This window comes from Filobasidium floriforme (genome assembly GCF_021052385.1).
Source record: "Filobasidium floriforme strain CBS 6241 chromosome Unknown HD553scaffold_19, whole genome shotgun sequence".
Classification (NCBI taxonomy): domain Eukaryota; kingdom Fungi; phylum Basidiomycota; class Tremellomycetes; order Filobasidiales; family Filobasidiaceae; genus Filobasidium; species Filobasidium floriforme.
The window spans coordinates 170,490-188,094 of NW_025763640.1; the positions used below are offsets into that span (position 1 = coordinate 170,490).

The 17,605-nt window shown below is 53.7% G+C and overlaps 4 protein-coding genes and 1 non-coding gene across 5 annotated transcripts; 2 read left to right on the plus strand and 3 right to left on the minus strand.

The window, feature by feature from the left end:
* Positions 1 to 3,626: 3,626 nt before the first annotated feature.
* Positions 3,627 to 5,760, minus strand: HD553DRAFT_275409 (putative pre-rRNA processing protein; the record flags this gene model as incomplete). Its single annotated transcript, XM_046177902.1, has 6 exons — positions 3,627 to 3,776; positions 3,901 to 4,009; positions 4,084 to 4,952; positions 5,016 to 5,124; positions 5,195 to 5,578; positions 5,663 to 5,760. Coding segments are annotated over 6 exons (1,719 nt in total), but the record flags the coding sequence as incomplete, so codon positions are not given.
* Positions 5,761 to 6,273: 513 nt separating this feature from the next.
* On the plus strand, positions 6,274 to 7,854 carry HD553DRAFT_315927 (HAD-like domain-containing protein). Its single transcript, XM_046180545.1, has 6 exons — positions 6,274 to 6,485; positions 6,562 to 6,653; positions 6,738 to 6,884; positions 6,964 to 7,063; positions 7,137 to 7,451; positions 7,529 to 7,854. The coding sequence occupies exons 1-6, from the start codon at positions 6,323 to 6,325 to the stop codon at positions 7,636 to 7,638; spliced, it is 927 nt and encodes a 308-aa protein (XP_046034473.1). The 5' UTR covers positions 6,274 to 6,322; the 3' UTR covers positions 7,639 to 7,854.
* Positions 7,855 to 10,342: 2,488 nt separating this feature from the next.
* HD553DRAFT_86757 (uncharacterized protein) lies at positions 10,343 to 14,321 on the plus strand. The gene is made up of 7 exons (XM_046184555.1): positions 10,343 to 10,858; positions 10,931 to 11,493; positions 11,568 to 13,568; positions 13,633 to 13,697; positions 13,760 to 13,824; positions 13,889 to 14,046; positions 14,120 to 14,321. The coding sequence occupies exons 1-7, from the start codon at positions 10,567 to 10,569 to the stop codon at positions 14,159 to 14,161; spliced, it is 3,186 nt and encodes a 1,061-aa protein (XP_046034474.1). The 5' UTR covers positions 10,343 to 10,566; the 3' UTR covers positions 14,162 to 14,321.
* A 324-nt stretch (positions 14,322 to 14,645) lies between these two features.
* HD553DRAFT_351703 (pyridoxal phosphate-dependent transferase) lies at positions 14,646 to 16,558 on the minus strand. Its single transcript, XM_046183640.1, has 5 exons — positions 16,262 to 16,558; positions 15,910 to 16,188; positions 15,598 to 15,822; positions 15,406 to 15,507; positions 14,646 to 15,336 (listed from the first exon to the last, which is right to left on the minus strand). The coding sequence occupies exons 1-5, from the start codon at positions 16,385 to 16,387 to the stop codon at positions 14,752 to 14,754; spliced, it is 1,317 nt and encodes a 438-aa protein (XP_046034475.1). The 5' UTR covers positions 16,388 to 16,558; the 3' UTR covers positions 14,646 to 14,751.
* Positions 16,559 to 16,754: 196 nt separating this feature from the next.
* Positions 16,755 to 16,850, minus strand: HD553DRAFT_t88. Its single transcript has one exon. It is a non-coding gene; the product is annotated as a tRNA-Glu (tRNA).
* Between the last annotated feature and the right edge of the window lie 755 nt (positions 16,851 to 17,605).

The window sequence follows — 17,605 nt, forward strand, 5'->3', positions numbered from 1 at the left end:
ACGGATCACAAGAACCTGGAGTACTTCAAGAAGGACAAGGTGTTGTCCAACCGACAAGCGAGATGGTCTCAGCTGCTGAACCAAATCTCGTACACGTTGGAGTACAAGCCGGGGACAGAGAACGGGAGGGGGAGGAGCAGGAGGAGGGGGAGGAGAAGGCATAGTTGACGATAGATGTGAACGGGTAAAAGATACGAAAGGTAGTAAGCTATAGGTTTGCTAGAGGTGAAAGGATACGTACGTCGAAAAACATCAAGTCGACAAACCCCCTCGGGGGTCTTATACCTTTCACATTTCGAGAACAAGACAAAAGAAACCTAGGTAGCAACTACTAGGACAAAGCAAGAAGTCGTTACGTCGAACACGACAAAGAGAATACAGCGATATCGGTTGGAAAGGACGTCGATACATACGACATCACCTTTGTTTACATCAACGAACAATACCGCGGACAGGACCATGTTGCGATGTCCGCGGGGGAGACAATAGGAAATCGACGCGCGACGCGTCATCGTCGGCGGCTGGACGTTTCAGACGGGTCGACGACACCGATAGACAATAGGTTCTTCATTGCAGCACCCACGGGCGCCGAGCAGTGTTTCAGAGAGAACCAGTGTACCTAGACGTACAAATCGAAGGTTCTAGGCGATCTCTTCGGGGACAATAGAGCGGAGACGTGAGGAGAGTCGCGAGGGTACAGACACTGGACGTTTTGAGGGGACAAAGGGCTCCAAGATGAAACGTCTAATCTAGCCTCGGACTACTCGACTACTTTGGGCAATCTGGAATCTCGCCCTAAGGGGGGGATCCTATTATAGGCATCCGCGGTACGCATGTCGTACACGCGCGGGATGTAGGTTTTCACCTCGTACGGAGGTCCGTTCGGAGACCCTCTCGGAGACCCTCTCGGAGACCTTTTAGGAGATGTTCTCGCAGACGTCTAACTAGTACCTTGTAGTAGTTAGACATCCGTTATTACATTGCTATGCCTACCGTTACCTTTCCCCAGTCCCGCGACCTTATTACCTCAAGACCCGGCAGGTCGGCTGCCAGGCCTTATATCAACTCAACAGGATGACACCCAAGACGGGTCGTCAATCATTGCTTGGTCCATGCCTGCCCAACCAATGCTAGGTCCATTGCTACAAGTACAGGATGATACACTACACCAAGCTGGCGTCCCTATTTCAATACGGATCATGACATGTCGATCACCGAAATCAACTCAACAGGATGACACCCAAGACGGGTCGTCAATCATTGCTTGGTCCATGCCTGCCCAACCAATGCTAGGTCCATTGCTACAAGTACAGGATGATACACTACACCAAGCTGGCGTCCCTATTTCAATACGGATCATGACATGTCGATCACCGAAATCAACTCAACAGGATGACACCCAAGACGGGTCGTCAATCATTGCTTGGTCCATGCCTGCCCAACCAATGCTAGGTCCATTGCTACAAGTACAGGATGATACACTACACCAAGCTGGCGTCCCTATTTCAATACGGATCATGACATGTCGATCACCGAAATCAACTCAACAGGATGACACCCAAGACGGGTCGTCAATCATTGCTTGGTCCATGCCTGCCCAACCAATGCTAGGTCCATTGCTACAAGTACAGGATGATACACTACACCAAGCTGGCGTCCCTATTTCAATACGGATCATGACATGTCGATCACCGAAATCAACTCAACAGGATGACACCCAAGACGGGTCGTCAATCATTGCTTGGTCCATGCCTGCCCAACCAATGCTAGGTCCATTGCTACAAGTACAGGATGATACACTACACCAAGCTGGCGTCCCTATTTCAATACGGATCATGACATGTCGATCACCGAAATCAACTCAACAGGATGACACCCAAGACGGGTCGTCAATCATTGCTTGGTCCATGCCTGCCCAACCAATGCTAGGTCCATTGCTACAAGTACAGGATGATACACTACACCAAGCTGGCGTCCCTATTTCAATACGGATCATGACATGTCGATCACCGAAATCAACTCAACAGGATGACACCCAAAATTTGCCGCGCTTCGCGCGGCTCTCCCTCCCTCTCTTTCTCCCCACATCAAGTTCATCATCCCATACATCCCTCCATCTTGCCCCCTTTCATCTTCTCTTAGATACTATCAATCCAATTCCTCCGCGATTCGTCATCCAGCTCCGCGTTTACTGTCGCCGAATTTCCCTCATCTTTCGTCAGCCAGCTCGTGACCGTCGGCCAATGGAAACCATGACTTGACAGCGCGGTCGGACGCGCTCGGAGCACTCTTCCACATCACCGAGTTGCCCTTCATGTTCAATCACGTCACCAATTGCCCTAGTCAGTCGCTCCGCGCCGCTGCGTGTCTCGCTACACCGTTGAATACCACCTGCTTAGTGGATCGACATGATCGGCGTCTGCAAATCCGGACCCTTTGCCCTCGCGCCTGTAACAATTGAAGAAGCCTTGGTAACGTTGCAGTCCATGCAAGTCAGCTCTAGTTACATTGTACCCTTCCGGTTGTTGACGCCGCTCACATGTACTACGTACTAGCTGCTGCGCAAGATCCCAAGCGCAAGGACCCTTGATGGACTGAAGAGTCAGCCTGCCGGCTGTCGCGAGTCGGTCCCATGCGATTATCAGCTTCACTAGATCACAAGCTTTATCTACACTCGTGATTAAGGGATCTCAAGGTCCGGGACAAACAACTGCCTGAAGAGAAGTGTATAGCTGCCGATTTCTCTTCAATCAAATCGATTTGATTTGATTGTTGGCCAATGAACAGGTGGGACCGTAAGGTTGAGCCGCGCTCGCCTCTCTTCCAAATCAGGGTCATGCGAGGTACGCGGAAGGGTATGAAATCGAATGTGTGCGCGTTGGTCTTTCCCAGACCAAACTCAACTTGACACTGAGGTGCACTGTCTTCCAGGGGCACATTTGTCCTGGTCATTGAGACATGCCATCCTGGGAGGTCAATCAATGTTGCGAGTCGCGCGTGGAAATGTTCTGAATGTCGCCAACATTGGTTACAGATGGCCTGTCCAAGGGATGACCAGAAAGGTAAGTCACCTTGTTTAGCATGAAATACAAGTGATCTTATGAAGAATATGACCACTGTCGACATCTTTCAATTTCTGTCTGTCCCTTTAAGACGTACAGCAACTTCATAGGTACCGGTGGCCATCCTTTCCCGTGTTGTCCAGGTGGCGGACGCAAGCCAAGCGTCAAGCGCGCCGTTTTTATGCAGTGGCAAATCGTCACATCTCCTTGAGATTCAACTACCGTGTGGTTTTTCTGTGAAGAGTCTGCCGTCAAGGGTCGATGACCGCGCAAGGCGGTGAGGAAAAAGCGACGACGGTTGTGGTCGGACTTGCTCTTCGGACAAGACAAAGGGTGGCAGTCGATGCGACTGCTCTCCTTCCTCATCAGCAACCAATGTTTGTAAGCATGGATGTATTCTTCGGCAGGCTCATAAAGGTACAAAAGGGCAAGACAAGGCAGGACAGAAAGATCGTGCTACAACAACCCGCCGTTCGCCCGTGTGATCGCCAGGGCAAAGGGAGAGAAGGCGAGTATGCGAAAGGGGTGGTAAATGGGGACAAAAGAAAAGAGACCAAGGATCGACTAATCCTTGCTCTTCTTCTTCTTCTTCTTTTCCTTGTCTCCGTTAGCCTCGGCCCCGCCGTCGACCTCGCTCGCCCGTCTCTTCTTGCTCTTCTTCTCCTTCTTGTCCTCGTTGGCTCCGTTTGACACGGACAGGTTTGCTGCCGGGGTCTCGGGAATTACGGCGGTCGATGTCGAAAGGTCGCCCGATGCCTTGGCGAGCGCCTTGGCCTGAAAGGTGAAGCATAAAGATCAGTCTATGTGACGGTGATTGTAGGAATGCGACGTCGCTCACCTGCTTCTTGGCCTCTTTCCGAGCCTTCTTCTGCTCCTTGGTCTCTCCCTCGATGTCACCCTCGCCGTCGACCTCCATAGTCACATCACCAGCGGGGGCCTCCGATTTCCTGAAGGGGGAACGTGCCAAAAGGTCATTAGCACATGTAGTGAGAACGGACACCAAATTCTCGCGGCGCCTCACCTCTTCTTCTTCTTGTCCTTCTTGTCGGCGGCCTTTTCCTCCTTGACCTCCCTGACAATCTCCATGGCGGCCTCTTGCGGCTGCGTCTTGATCAACTGCTCATCCGCAGCATCATTGTACGCGGCAACATTGTCCCCGCCGAGGTCGTACTTGGCCTGTTCTCGTCGATCGGCCCGGATATACGTCGGTGGGAGACCCAACGAACGCTCCAACGCTCGGAGTCGAGATGCGAGCTTTTCCCTGTTGTCTGACCCGATCCTTGCGGCAGCCGGGTTCGCCTTGGTTTCGGCGTCGGCGAGAGCGTCGACACGGATCGAGAGCGCCGTCTTGGTCGCGACCATACGGGCCATCTTTCCCTTGAGCTTTTGAGGTGCACCTCCGATCAACGAGGCGTGGTAGATGAGCCCGTACTTGGGGGTATCGTGCTTGGTCTTGAGCGCTCGGAACAAGGCCTTTTCGGCACCCAAGATCTGGATGGTACTGGCGGGGAACTTGGCCAGGTTGTTGAGACTTCCGGCGTGGCTGATCAATCGCGCACCGACAAGTTCGCCGACGATGGCGGTCAAGTTGGGCGCCATGGCTTCCATCCTGTTGGTCAAGTACTGCGAGAGCTCTTTACGGTACTCGGTGATCGAGATGACCTGGTCGCAGAGCGAGTGGATGTGGTCGATATCCGAGTCGGAAATTTCCGTTCCCATCGAAATCTCGGCGGCGGCCTTGAGCGTGTTTTCGAGCTCTTCGGGGAGGATGAGGCCAAAGTCGGTCGAGGAGGCGTTTGTTCGGAAACCCATGGCCTTGACACACTTGGCGTAGGCGAGGTTATCGGCGATGATCTTGCCCATTTCCGGGAAATGCCATCCGTACCATTCCTAGCGACACGTTCGGCGTCAATGAGGCGCCGTAATATTGAAAACCCTGCAATTTGCGCTCACCTTGACTCGCATGCTGTAAATGTTGATCTCCTTGTCGAGGTCGTCGAGCAAGGCGATGGCCTGGATGACCATCGTGTCGACTCGGTCGGTCGAGAACTTGAGCTTGAACCTGCAAGGCGTCCCTTGTCAATCAGCCCGCCCGTCGTTGCCTATTCTCCCGTTGCTCCCGCCGAACTCACCTGGACAAACTGTGCCCGAGACCCAACCTCATGGTCCCCAAATCCGTCTCCTGCACTCCTCCCAACAAGGCCGACAACTGGGTCCTGATTCCTCGGTACAGATCCTGCAAGCCCGAGCTGGTATCGCTGTGAACGGGGATGCTGAGCGCCTTGGAGATGGTCCCCGCCAACTTGGGGTCCGAAACGATGAGTTTCTGTTCCAAAGACGAGGATTTCGACTTTTTGCTCTTTTTCGATGACTCGCCGTTGGATGAGGAGGAAGAGGGGATGGATTCGGAGAGGAAGTTTTTGAGGGTGTCGGAGAGACGGCCGTCCTGGATGGCGGTAATGTCCTCGACGGCCGAGGCGGTCGATTGGAATCGGTGAATAGCCTCGAGGTTCAGGCTGTGATTTTGGACGCAGAGATAGTAATGATTGTCAACATCCGAGTGCAGATTAAGCCTGTGATTAGTATGACAAGCGACTCACGCGGCGGTAGCCAACTCGGGCGACTCGAACGACTTCCACAAGTCCTTGCTCTCGAGCTTGGCATCGTCGTTCAACTTGAACAGACAGAATCCTAGCGACCCGGCAAGGTTAGTTCAGGGATTCACGATAACGATGCTGGTGGCCGACCTGAACGTACCGACAGAAGTCTCGGCGAGAACCAACATGTTGTGCAGAGGGTGTTAGTTGTGGTAGGTGGTATCGGTCCTTTTTGGTGTCGTTTCCCGAGAGATCTACAGCTATAGTCAAAGTCTGACTATTCGAGACGCCTTGTTGGTGAGGATGATCTCTAGCTCTAGCTATGCCGCTGTCGTCGATGATGTCGTCCGATCTGGGCTCTCTCCACTGTGTGTCGTCGAATCTTTTGGTGCGATGTGGGAGAATCGAAAATGGGAAATTCAAACAGAGACGCGCGCACGCGGACATGGAGAGGGCAAAGGGGAAGGGAAGAGAAGGGAAACATTCTGATGTCCGCGACCCAGAGCTATGTACACGTCGCCCCCCAAGGCCCCTTCGCATACCGGACCGACCTCCACCCAGAGCTCGAAGTGATTCAAGTCATTTCCTGCCTAATCAACTAGCAACTAGCAACTAGCTAACTAGTAAAGACCTCGACCATCATACCAAGGTATCGCCATCAAAATGTCCGACACTACCGAGAGCAAACGTCTGACGACCGCGCAGGACTATGCCTCGCTCATCGACAAGTTTGATACCTTTCTCTTTGACTGCGATGGCGTCATCTGGTCCGGTCCCAAGCTCATCCCGGGTGTCAGGGAGGTCATCGCTTGGCTGCGAACAAAGGGTGGGTCGTCGTGTCGCTCGTTTGTATACATGCATCAAAATTGTATAGCATGCTGATCGTGCAATGGTAATGACAGGCAAGAACGTCCTGTTCGTCTCGAACAACGCCAGCAAGAGCCGACCGATGTACAAAAAGACCTTTGACGATTTCGGGATTGACACCACCGATGTCAGTCCAGCGTCACATTCGGGTGCTCTTGAGGGTCCTCCGACGAATACTGAATCGTCCTTTACTATTCACGAACGTGCTTAGGACGAGCTTTTCAACTCGGGCTTCGCCTCGGCGCTGTACCTCGCCAAGATCCTCGATTTCCCCAAGGACAAGAAGGTGTATGTGATCGGTATGAAGGGTCTCGAGGAGGAGCTCGATGCGGTCGGTGTGGCGCATTGTGGGGGTTCGGTGAGTCAATAAAGGCTTCGTTTTGGGTCGCAAGAGACTATAGCAGCGAACTGAACGGTCGTAACTTGATGTTTGGTAGGACCCGGCGGAGATGGAGTACATGCCTGCCAAGGATTACACCGCTGTCACACCGGATCCTTCAGTTGGTGCCGTCCTCTGCGGCTTCGACGCCTTTGTCAGTGAGTTGCACGTACATCTCGTTTACATCCGCAATTTGCCGACTGATCCGCTACACCCCGGACATTTCCCTAGACTACAAGAAGTACTCCAAAGCCCACACCTACCTGACTAAGAACCCCGGCTGCCACTTTATCCTGACCAACACCGACGCCACCTTCCCCTCTGGCGGTGAATTTTACCCAGGATCGGGGGCCATGTCCGCCCCGCTAGTGTACTCGACCAAGATGACCCCGACGGTGATTGGGAAACCGAACAGTCACATGATGGACGCCATCCTCGCCTCCAAGGATTTCGATCGGAGCAGGACGATCATGGTCGGGGACAACTTGGAGACGGACATCTTGTTTGGGCAGAACTCGGGGATCGAGACGTTGTTGACGATGACGGGTGAGAAGGCGACTCGTTCGGTTTACAAAGTGCATGTGAAACTTTGGGCTGATTTGTCGATGTTGTGGGTCTTGCAGGAGTGACGAACGAGGACCACCTGCTTGGACCCAAGAAATCGTCGACGGTGCCTACCTACATCGTCAACAGTTTGGGGGATTTCAAGGTTTTGGTTGATGAGGGCAAGTGAGGGAGGAACGTTGCAGACCGAATTTGTATTCTCGATAGATGGGGTTCATACACAAAGTAAAGTATGGTGGGAAGTGATCGGAATTCCCGCCTTTGCCCTTGTCGGTCGATCCGATCGCTTCGCAAAGGTCTTCAAGCTCTGGGCAAAGTGCGCGAGGCCGGAGGTCCTCACCGGACCTGACATCATCCTAGTCTCAACAATTAGCATTCGAGTGGCCAGTTGGTGATGGCGAATATAGGATAGAGTGCGTCCAGGCGATAGTTGCAGGTGTTGCCGTTAGCGACCTCGACCTGGAATTACCTGTCGACGACAGCGGCTACCAACAACTGTCGGCCAGATCCAAACGAGAAATCCAGCAAGGGACTCGCAGCCAGTACAACGGCACCTGTATTTACCACACTTGCCTCTTTTAAAGCACGTACACAAAACCATCTCTCTGACCCTCCCACGCCCATGCGACAAGAGCCGAGGCGTAATCGACAAAGTTCGTTTGGAATTTTGAGAAAGCAAGCGCGAATCACCCGCTCTGGCTTTGAGATCATTGGGGCTATATCTGAGCAGTGATTTGGGCTTGTTCGACTCCCTATGACAATCAACCGCCTTGCAAATTACGCAACAACCATGTTACTCGATCATCAAATCGTCAACTCTCGCCAGCCCCCTCGCATATCGCAACGACAAGTCACGTCGTACCTAATTGCCGCATCTTGGCTCCATACAGTCACATACACTAACGGCGTACTCTGTCTAGATTTAGGTCCGACGTCACGGAAGTTGGGACGAGGTGTGGATGAGTGAAAAACGTATGTCGATATTTGTTCGGTATATATATGTACAGGAATTAGGAAATTGCAGACCCGTGTCCAATTGTACAGCGGTTGCGACCTGAATCGGTCCGTCCAGGGAAGAGGCAGGAACACCCGAGGTGTAGATCAGCCACACACCAAGTCAGTATCCGAAACAAATTTTTACAGTCAAACATCGCCTCTCCTGATACCTGGGTGGTAGTGTTTGAATACGGATCTCGATGTGGCCTGTACGGCTGTGTACGATTTGAACCGTTGTTGTGATCGCCATGTGTAAAAAGTGAGAGACGCGTGATGCGATGAATGGTTGATCTACCTGAAACGCGGAGAGGGCCACGCCACGAGGCGCGCAGGGAGGCGAAGAGGTGACCGAAGATCCTTTGATGGAATGGAAAGATCATCCGACGAACAACAAACAGATAAACAAACAAACACGAAAGAAGGGGCGAGGTATTTAAAAGGACTTTAACTGATCTCACGCAGAAAGGATGGATACGCTCATGACGATAGGCAGTTGGCGTTTCCATTCGAACAAGTTGTCGTTCTCCTCAAATACCTCTCGGACCACCACACAACGCTGTTCACCATCCCCTCGTCGAGCCTCTGTAGTCTGAACACCTATCGCGCCAACCTACCACCTATCGACCATATCATATCATAACATGCAACGACCCGACCGTTCCTTACCTCCCGCCCCGATCGAAAATCCCTCCCCAACGACACCGACAGCAACCTCGACTAATCGGGGCTGGTTCTCCTCGTTCAAGCTGATGGCCACTAAACCCGCCATGTCCAAGACGTGGACGAAGAAGGGGAAAGAGCCGGTCTCCCCCGGAGTGGTGAGGGCGACAGGTCAGGGCGGGGGAACTGTCGAGCTTGAGACAGGGGCAGGACAGAGGGAAGATCGAGATCATCAAACGTCCGAGTGAGCGAAACTTTGCCTCTTCTACCAGAATCTGCAATGCAAGTCCTGGCCAAATTTCCGGGCGTAACGGAAACATTGAACCGATGCTAACCTGTATATTGTATCCATCTTACGACCTTCCAGTCTTCGATCGCATAGGCCGCAACACAACGAATATATGAGACCGGACGCACCGGGACCCCCCACCACATCAACGGGGGCTAGACCGAGGAGCGTCTACCTCCCTTTCGGGGTCCCTTTGGCTTATCAGGAGACGCTGGATCAGTATGAGATGTCACCAGGAAGACAAGTGTAGACCGTTTGGGCTGTTTGTGGGATGCTTTGATGTTGTACAGGACATGAGAACGATGCTACTATGGTTTGGTGTGAGGACTCTCGCCGGACGCTCGTCGTCGAAACCTAAAGGTCGTCTTGCCGGGCCGAGATCCGCAGGCGATGTCCTTTCGTCGTCGAAGGATTTCCGTAATTACGATATGATCCCAATCGAGCAGGCAGACGGGAGTCCGATTGTGGTAGGGTCGTTCTGCTCACAGAGAACCGAGAGTCTGTATGGTTCACATGATGTGATGGATGGTCGTAGTCGTCGTCCCGTCGGTCGCTGTCTCCTACCCCCAGTTCCCGATGAACTAGCGCGAGGGAGTTCGGTCGGACAACCACCTTGCACCTTGAATTGGCTAGCTGGTTGCTGGTTGACTTCTACGCAATTACGACCAGCCATCATGGCCACCCCGCTCAACAGCTTTCCCTGAGCTCATAATCATAGCAAGCACTGCCCTTGGACTGTGAAGCACGATCGATTGCTTCGCGGGCCCGCCGAATCATTCAGGTAGGGCAGATTGGAGGGAGATCCCGCAATCGACCATCAACAACACTCCCAAACACCGGTCGGGGGATATCTTGGCACTTCGACAAGCTCGACCAAAGTCAGCAACAAGGTCCGAGCTCTTCCCTCAGCACAAAACACTGGATCTCAATATCAGGAAGCAAGAGGAACAGAGCTCGATCGGGTCAAGTAGCTACAACTACCCTTCTGTCGAAAACGCGACCTCGAACTCGAAATGATGGGTAGACATAGGCTCTGAGAGTCTCTCTTCCGAACGACTAGTTCATCCAGCGACTAGAGCCTAGGCGCTTCACGCCAAAGTGGATCGGAACAGAATCCATTCATATACGACTCTTGAACCTGTTTATGGGACCATGACAACGATGCACCCATTCGCTAGAAGTCCTATCCGGGAAAGGAGCACGAGCACGGCCTCCTCCGCCTACTTCCCCGGAGGATATGATAGTAACGAGCAGGATGACCGGAGGGAAGAAGAAGAGGATGCGTTGAGGATGATGGCCTACGGGGAAGGGACGTTACCTGGGGATTATTCAAACGAGGGTAGGAGGGACAAGGCCGAGAGGAGAACCGAGGCCGAGGGGTCGAGTTCAGGATCGAGGTCGTTCAAGAGAGTGCCGAGATCTCCTCCGCCTCAGGGCCCACCTCGTCAGTGCCGTTGAGAACGTCGATCCAGCTAAGAATTGAAGCTGATGTTTAGTCAATGTGCCGCCTTGATAGCCACGGAACTACCGCCCGTTCCACCCCTTACGCACCGGGCGAGAAACTCGTCGGTCTCTTCCAGCCGAACTACGAGCTCGATCGGACACGCCGTCTCGCCATACTTGCAGACAACTCCGACGTTGCACCCACAACCCAACCCCCTGCTTACCCGAGAGAGACAGTTTGCCCATAATCCCGGCCCTCTCCACGACCCAAGCAACCTGCACACCTCGCCACAAACGGTCACCCCGCTCGCCCGTCTCCCCGTCCCCGCTGCCCCTGCAAGGAGGAGCCGAATCCCCTCAAAAGACCTCCTCCAATCTGCTCTCGACCTGGCGGAAAAGGCTGTCCAGTGTGACAAGGCGAATGACGTCCTGGGTGCGCTGGCCATGTACCGAGACGCTGTGGGCAGGTTGAGGTGTGTGATGGAAAGGGTCGGCATCGAGTTGGGGCCGTTGCCCGTGGGGTTAGGGTTACCCGAACCTACGGATTCGGAAAAGGAGGACATTGCCCAAGCGAGGAGGAGGAGGGAAGCCAGTGGGCATAGAAGTGGAGAGGAGGGCAAGATCTTGAAGGGTATCGTGAGTGGCACATTGGCGAGGGGTCGGGCTGCGAGGAGTGATAGAACACACACCTGAACTTTTTGGTACTGCAGCACGATGCGTACATCTCTCGAATAGGCTTGCTGGTGGTAATGGAACGAGGTCTGCAGGAGGGAAACCCGCCTCAGGCCACCGGTGAACCGTCCGAGGCGACTTTGGACTCGGACGAGGTGACTGCGAGGCCCTCGGGTCGATCGTCAGAAACCAGCACTGGCCCAACAGGGATCGGCAGAATGATGTTGGCGACGGATGGACCAGACCAGGCCTCATCACCAAATGGTCGCACCTCGCACGCATCGGACAACCGGTCAAAGAGGAAGAGCTTGCGATCCGGGGAACAGTTGGTCGAAGCCATCGGAGGGAACGGTTCGGTGGGTTTCCGTCGAGATTCCCTGGACGCCGATGTCAATGCGTATTATCCCCCCGCGATCCAGAGTCCACCGATACCTCGACCGAGAACTTCGTCTAGAACGGGACCCGACAGCGGTATCGAGCATGTGAAGAGTAATTTCGATGAACAGATTCCCAGAGTAAACGGAGTGCCTGTCTCGCTAGGACCCGTCGTAGGCACGTCCCGGATTGACTCCTCACTCAGCGGGTCGGCAGAATTGGGCGCATCAACAACAAGAGCGTCTTTGCACGTCTCCAACGCTTCGATTACTAGCATGTCCACGCTCGGGTCACCCTCTAGTAAAAGTATCAGCACCGTGACCTCGGGATCCAGTTCGCAGCGAAATTCGGAACGTCGCTTACGGCTTCGTACGGCTCACCCGACATTAGGGCTCGAGGCGGAAGTGTCTGATCAGGAAACAGAGGAAGTCCTTGATCGTACACCCTACGCCGAGGGATTCCCGAGCCTAGAGAATGGGACGAATCGGTACGAGCCGAGCAGAGGATATTCGAACTCGTCATCCCTGCCAGATTCGAGCTCTTCTCGGAGCGGTAGATCGTCATTGATGGGGTTGAACGCTCCGAGCATCTCGCCAAGGTCAGCGAGCCTGCAAGACAACTATATGCAAGATCTCCAGACTCTGCCGCCCGAGCGATCCAGTTCGGTCTTAGGGATCAAGGGGCACGAAAAGGGCAGATCCATTGCATCAGTCGTCGAGGAAGGCGAGACTTCGTACGAGATGGTCGACCCTAAGAGCCTTTCGACGCGGCGAACGACATCGCTATCAAACTCCCGTGCTCCTGTCACAAGTAACGCATATTCAACTCATCGCCAAGCGCCCTTCCCCTCTCCCGGTTTGACCGATGCGACGTTGTCTCCGTTCCAGCAAGTGACACCACGAAGCCGAGCGGTCTCGCAGCCGTCAGCGGGAAGGGCTTCAGGACGAGACACCTTCGACGCCTCGGACGCACCGCCATTACCAAGTCCACTGAGAAGCCCGCAAGTGTCTCTCGACCAAACGGGATCCATGTTGCCCCCACCACCCCCTCCTAGGGCTCTTACCATCGACACCAGCGGTCCGAGCACTATGCAATACGCCGCTTCCGCTGCTTCGGTGTCGACCACGACCCTGATGGTATCAGATTCACCCGACGTACAGGAAGTGACGCTCCATTCACCAACCTTGCGCCAGGGCGATCAGCTCGGACAAGGTCCATCGTTGCCCTCGTCTGCCACCGAGCCTCCGCCAGCGAATCCTGTCCATCGACCGTTCCATGTGTTGCGGCTGCTCCGGCATACCATCGTCTCGCCGTCAGGTGGATTCCTCAGCAGTCGACTTCACATACCTAGAGCGATCTGGAGCCAGGCGACTGTCAAGCTGGTCTCGCTGGACGTCAAGGTCCGCGTGATAGAGGTCCTCATCCTCAGCTCCTCGTCGCTCGCGAGATACGGACACGCCCTCATTGCTGATGATCCGCTCGGCCATGATGACGGGACAATAAAGTTGCAAAGAACCCGGACGGATGGGCCATCTAGGGCAAAAGACTTTGTCAGGTCACTCGACGACACGGACGGGCTACTAGACGAGATGGAGAAGCTGTTGAACAAGAAGCTAGGGCTGAAAGCTTATACGAGTAGCGTTAAGAGTAAAAAGATGTCCACGGTGAGTTGTTGTGAAGGCCAGGTTGTCGTTCCAGAAACCAATTCGCTTACCTGTTGCAATCCAGACCGGGATCAGCGTTCTGGGAAGTAAATTGACCAAGACCTTTGACAGGATTGCCACTGGCAAAAAGTAAGTTCCTTGGCCGACCTGTGCTCATGACGCCTGGTACTGAATCCCAATACGTCTCTCAGTGTGGACTCGCCAACAGCCTATGTCGACAGTCTCAGCCGCCTGTGCCTCGAGGCCCAAGTGATCGGTAAGCCTGAATGATCGATGACAGCCGAGATCGGTGCTGATCGTTCCCGTCGTCGTCCCTCTAGACCGCCACCTTGCGTGCTTCACGGGACCGTCCACCGCTGCATATCAGGCGCTTTCTTCCGATTACCGGAATCACATCGAGACGAGACTACGGCGTCTTTCGGACTTCATGTCCAATTTTATCATGACCTTTGTATTACAAGACGTCGGGTTCTTGCTGGTGAGTTCAACGTCGTGACTCGAACTAAACAAGATCACATTTGGGAGCTGAGACTCTTGCCTGTCTTTGCCAGACGAAATACCTCAAGCAGTCCAGTAAATGGCTCGAGGATTAGATACGGCATGCTGAGAAGGAGGACCGGACGGCCTTGTATCCGTTGTAGCGGTTTGTTCTTGAGATATGTCGTTCAAGACCTGACGAGAACGTCGAAGCCGTGACGGCCTGTTTCTGAGGCAGGGGAGCCGCAAAGAGTAACGTCAGGCTAATGAGCAAACGATAATGATGTATAGTATTTTATGTTTTGACTATGCAAATACCAAACATACAATTCTTACTCGTCTATCGGCTAGGATGCGCGCCTCTCATCTTCATCAGATTGATCGCGCGAGGGCGGGGTTCGACTCCCCGGTAGGAAATTACCTTTTTGCCCATTTAACGCAGACTTTTTTCTCATCATCCTTTTTTGCCCTTCCATATCTGAAGGGATTTCCGGCCGCATGAGGCAAGACCATGCTAAGGGGGCCTTCGAGCGAGAATGGGTCGTGGGCTTCCGCGGGAAGGTGATCTTGTAGGCACCACTGGCGCAAAGTTCGAAACTGAAATGCAGAGATGGTATGATATCCTCTATCCTCTAGATACATGGGTAATACAGTGTCGCAGACTGTTCTATCCTCTATCGAGCATTACATGGGCAACGTCCATTGCCTAGACGTAATGCTTCAGACAAAACTCCTCCAACCGCTCACAAGCATCGACGAGCACCGCGTTAGGCGCAGCGATCACCAACCGCATGTGATTGTCGATCCCAAACGACTGGCCCGGGATACAGAACAGAGCTTGTTCCTTAACGAGCGCCGAGCAGAAATCCACGTCCGAATCAAACTCGGGAAAGTGCGAAATGTCGATCCCGAGCAAGAGGTACATGGCCGCCGTGGGGAAAGTGCAGTACAATCCGGGTATCCTGGTCAGGCGGTCATAACACGTTATGGCATTGTTCTCGAGCTTGCCGACGACCTCTTTGAACCATGCGTCCGGAGTCTCGTCCAAGATCCTCGGAAGAGCCTTCTGGATCAGGCTGCACGGGCCCATGATCCGGTTGCCCCAACAGTGGAGAGCGTGTCGGATGGCATGGGCGTGATTGGATGGGTCGTGCAGTACGATCCAGCCGAATCGCCATCCTGGCAAGAGGAAACGCTTCGAGAGGCCCGAGAGGGTGACGATAGGGACTTGGGTGGAGAGGGAGGCGAGCGGGACGAAGGGGTGCTCGGACCATTGCATGTGCCCGTAGATCTGAATGATACCAAGGCGAGCTGAGCTTCGTGTCGATCAATGTTCCAGCAGTCTCGAGCGCGATCTCACCTCGTCAGCAATGATCATGATCTTTTTGCGTTCGGCCAGAGCGACGATCCGGCGCAGATGGTCGGGGTGCATGTTGTTCCCGCAGGGATTACTAGGGTTTGTCTAGATCGAAAGAGGGCAAGACATCGCCAGTTCAGCGCCGAATCTCACAGCGTTACTCTCCGAGGCCGTCCGGCCACTTCGGAGACTCACAATCAACACAAACGAAGTTTTGTCGTCTACCAAACTCTCCATCTGTTCGACATCGCACTCCCACCCCCTGTCCGGCAGACATTCGTATGTCCTGATCTCGCAATCTTGAATGTTCCCGAGCAAGGTCTCGTAGGCGGGGAAGCCGGGCGAGGGGATGAGGACGTTGTGCCCAGGAGAGGTCATGATCGAGAAACACATGTCGAGGGCGTGAGTCGCGCCGTGACACTAAAGTCGCGTCGCAACAATAATAATATGATCAGCATCGAACAGCAAGGGACGGATCGGGTATGCTATTGCTATCGTTGTGCTCACTAGCGTGACATCCTCGGCCTGGTAGCTCACTCCATCCCACTTCTGATGATATCTAGCCACAGCCGCACAAGCTGCTCGATCTCCCGTTCCAGGGACATACCCATTCGCCCCACCCGACAGCAATGCTTCTTGCACGGCGCTGATCGATGCTTCCGAAGGCGGGTGTAGGTTGAAGACGGTCGGATCTCCCAGTCCGAGGTTGATCAACGGTTTGGTGGAAGAGGTGTGAGTGAGGTCGAGGCCAGCGACCACCGAGCGGATCTTGTTCTTTGATCGGTACTGTTGGAATGATGGGCGATGACGAGGGGTGTCAGTCGGAACAAGGAGGAAACGCTGAGCATGAAGAACTCACGACAGCGGGTGCAGCAGTAACGTTCCAGGCGGTCGGGTCATCGTAATTGATCGCCATACCGTCCTCCGAGAGTTTGAGGGGAATTGCCGTTGGTACGACGTCGTCATGGTGTATGGCGGAAGGCATGTTGGAAGGGGCAAGTGATTCGGGGATGGGGGATTTTGATACAATATAGTGTGTTGGTGTAGGGAAAAGAGAGAGAGGGGATGAAGGCAAAAGCGTTCTCCATCATCTTGACACTATTGATCGTATAAGTACCTTGTCTCCTATCTAAGCCCGAGGCCTGAGGTGATTTCGCTCTCGCTTCGATGATGGAATTGCGAGAAACTGATCGAAATCTCGAATATTTCCTTGACCAAGCCCATGTGAGACAGTCGTCCGATTCGGACATCGCGGTCTTGTCGGCCCAGAAGATGACCGCCGAAAGATAAGGGCTGCCGTGGCGCGGAGAAAGGGGGAAACCCGAAAAAGAAAGAACTGAAGCAAAAAGATATTTCCTACCGGGGAGTCGAACCCCGCCCTCGCGCGAGCACAAGATCTGTCGAAGATTATTGAGAGGCGCGCATCCTAGCCGATAGACCAGTAAGAAGATTGATGTTGTAGATCGTCAAAAATACTGTATATAAGCAGCCACCTTAACTTTACCAAGATGCCCTTTGTCTGGCGCTTTCTTCGACTCGACTGGCCGCTACTGATTCGCGACCGACGAGATTGCAACTAAACCTTCCTTCGTTTGTTCATTTGTGGCTCGACCAACCCCATACAGCACACCTACCACCGGTTTGACCTCCCCATCATGCCACTCGGAGCCGCGGTCTCGGTTCAGATCGGCTGTAACCCTTCCCCGACGAATCGGACGACAACAAAGAGTTTGATCCCGGGGGTATGGTGGCGCATGCGCGTCATACCGGTTGGGTTCCCATTTCGCCATCATCATCATCATCAACCGGCGGCAGAAGACGAGAACGAGGTGGAGGAGGATCGAGCGGGTGAGTATCCGCCAGAGGCTGAGGTGGCGGTGTTTTTGGGGGAAAGCAGAGAGTTCAGAGTATATCATCGTGTATCCATGTATGTTGTCCTCTTTAGGATCTCTAGTGACCTCTGATCGTGTGACTTCCAGACAGACAGACCTAGCCCTAGCGTCTCGGCGTTGAGAGACCTCGGGTTATATCGAGTTATTTCCTGCGCGTCATCCCTCTCGACCCACGAGGTTTGGTCGTTGCCCCGCCCCTTCGTCTGTGGAGCCCAACGTAACCAACCGATCAGCTAATCTCAAAAAGCCATCAGCAATCAATCCATCCATCCTTCTCGACAATCGCCTTCAAAGGTGGATCGCTCTCGCAG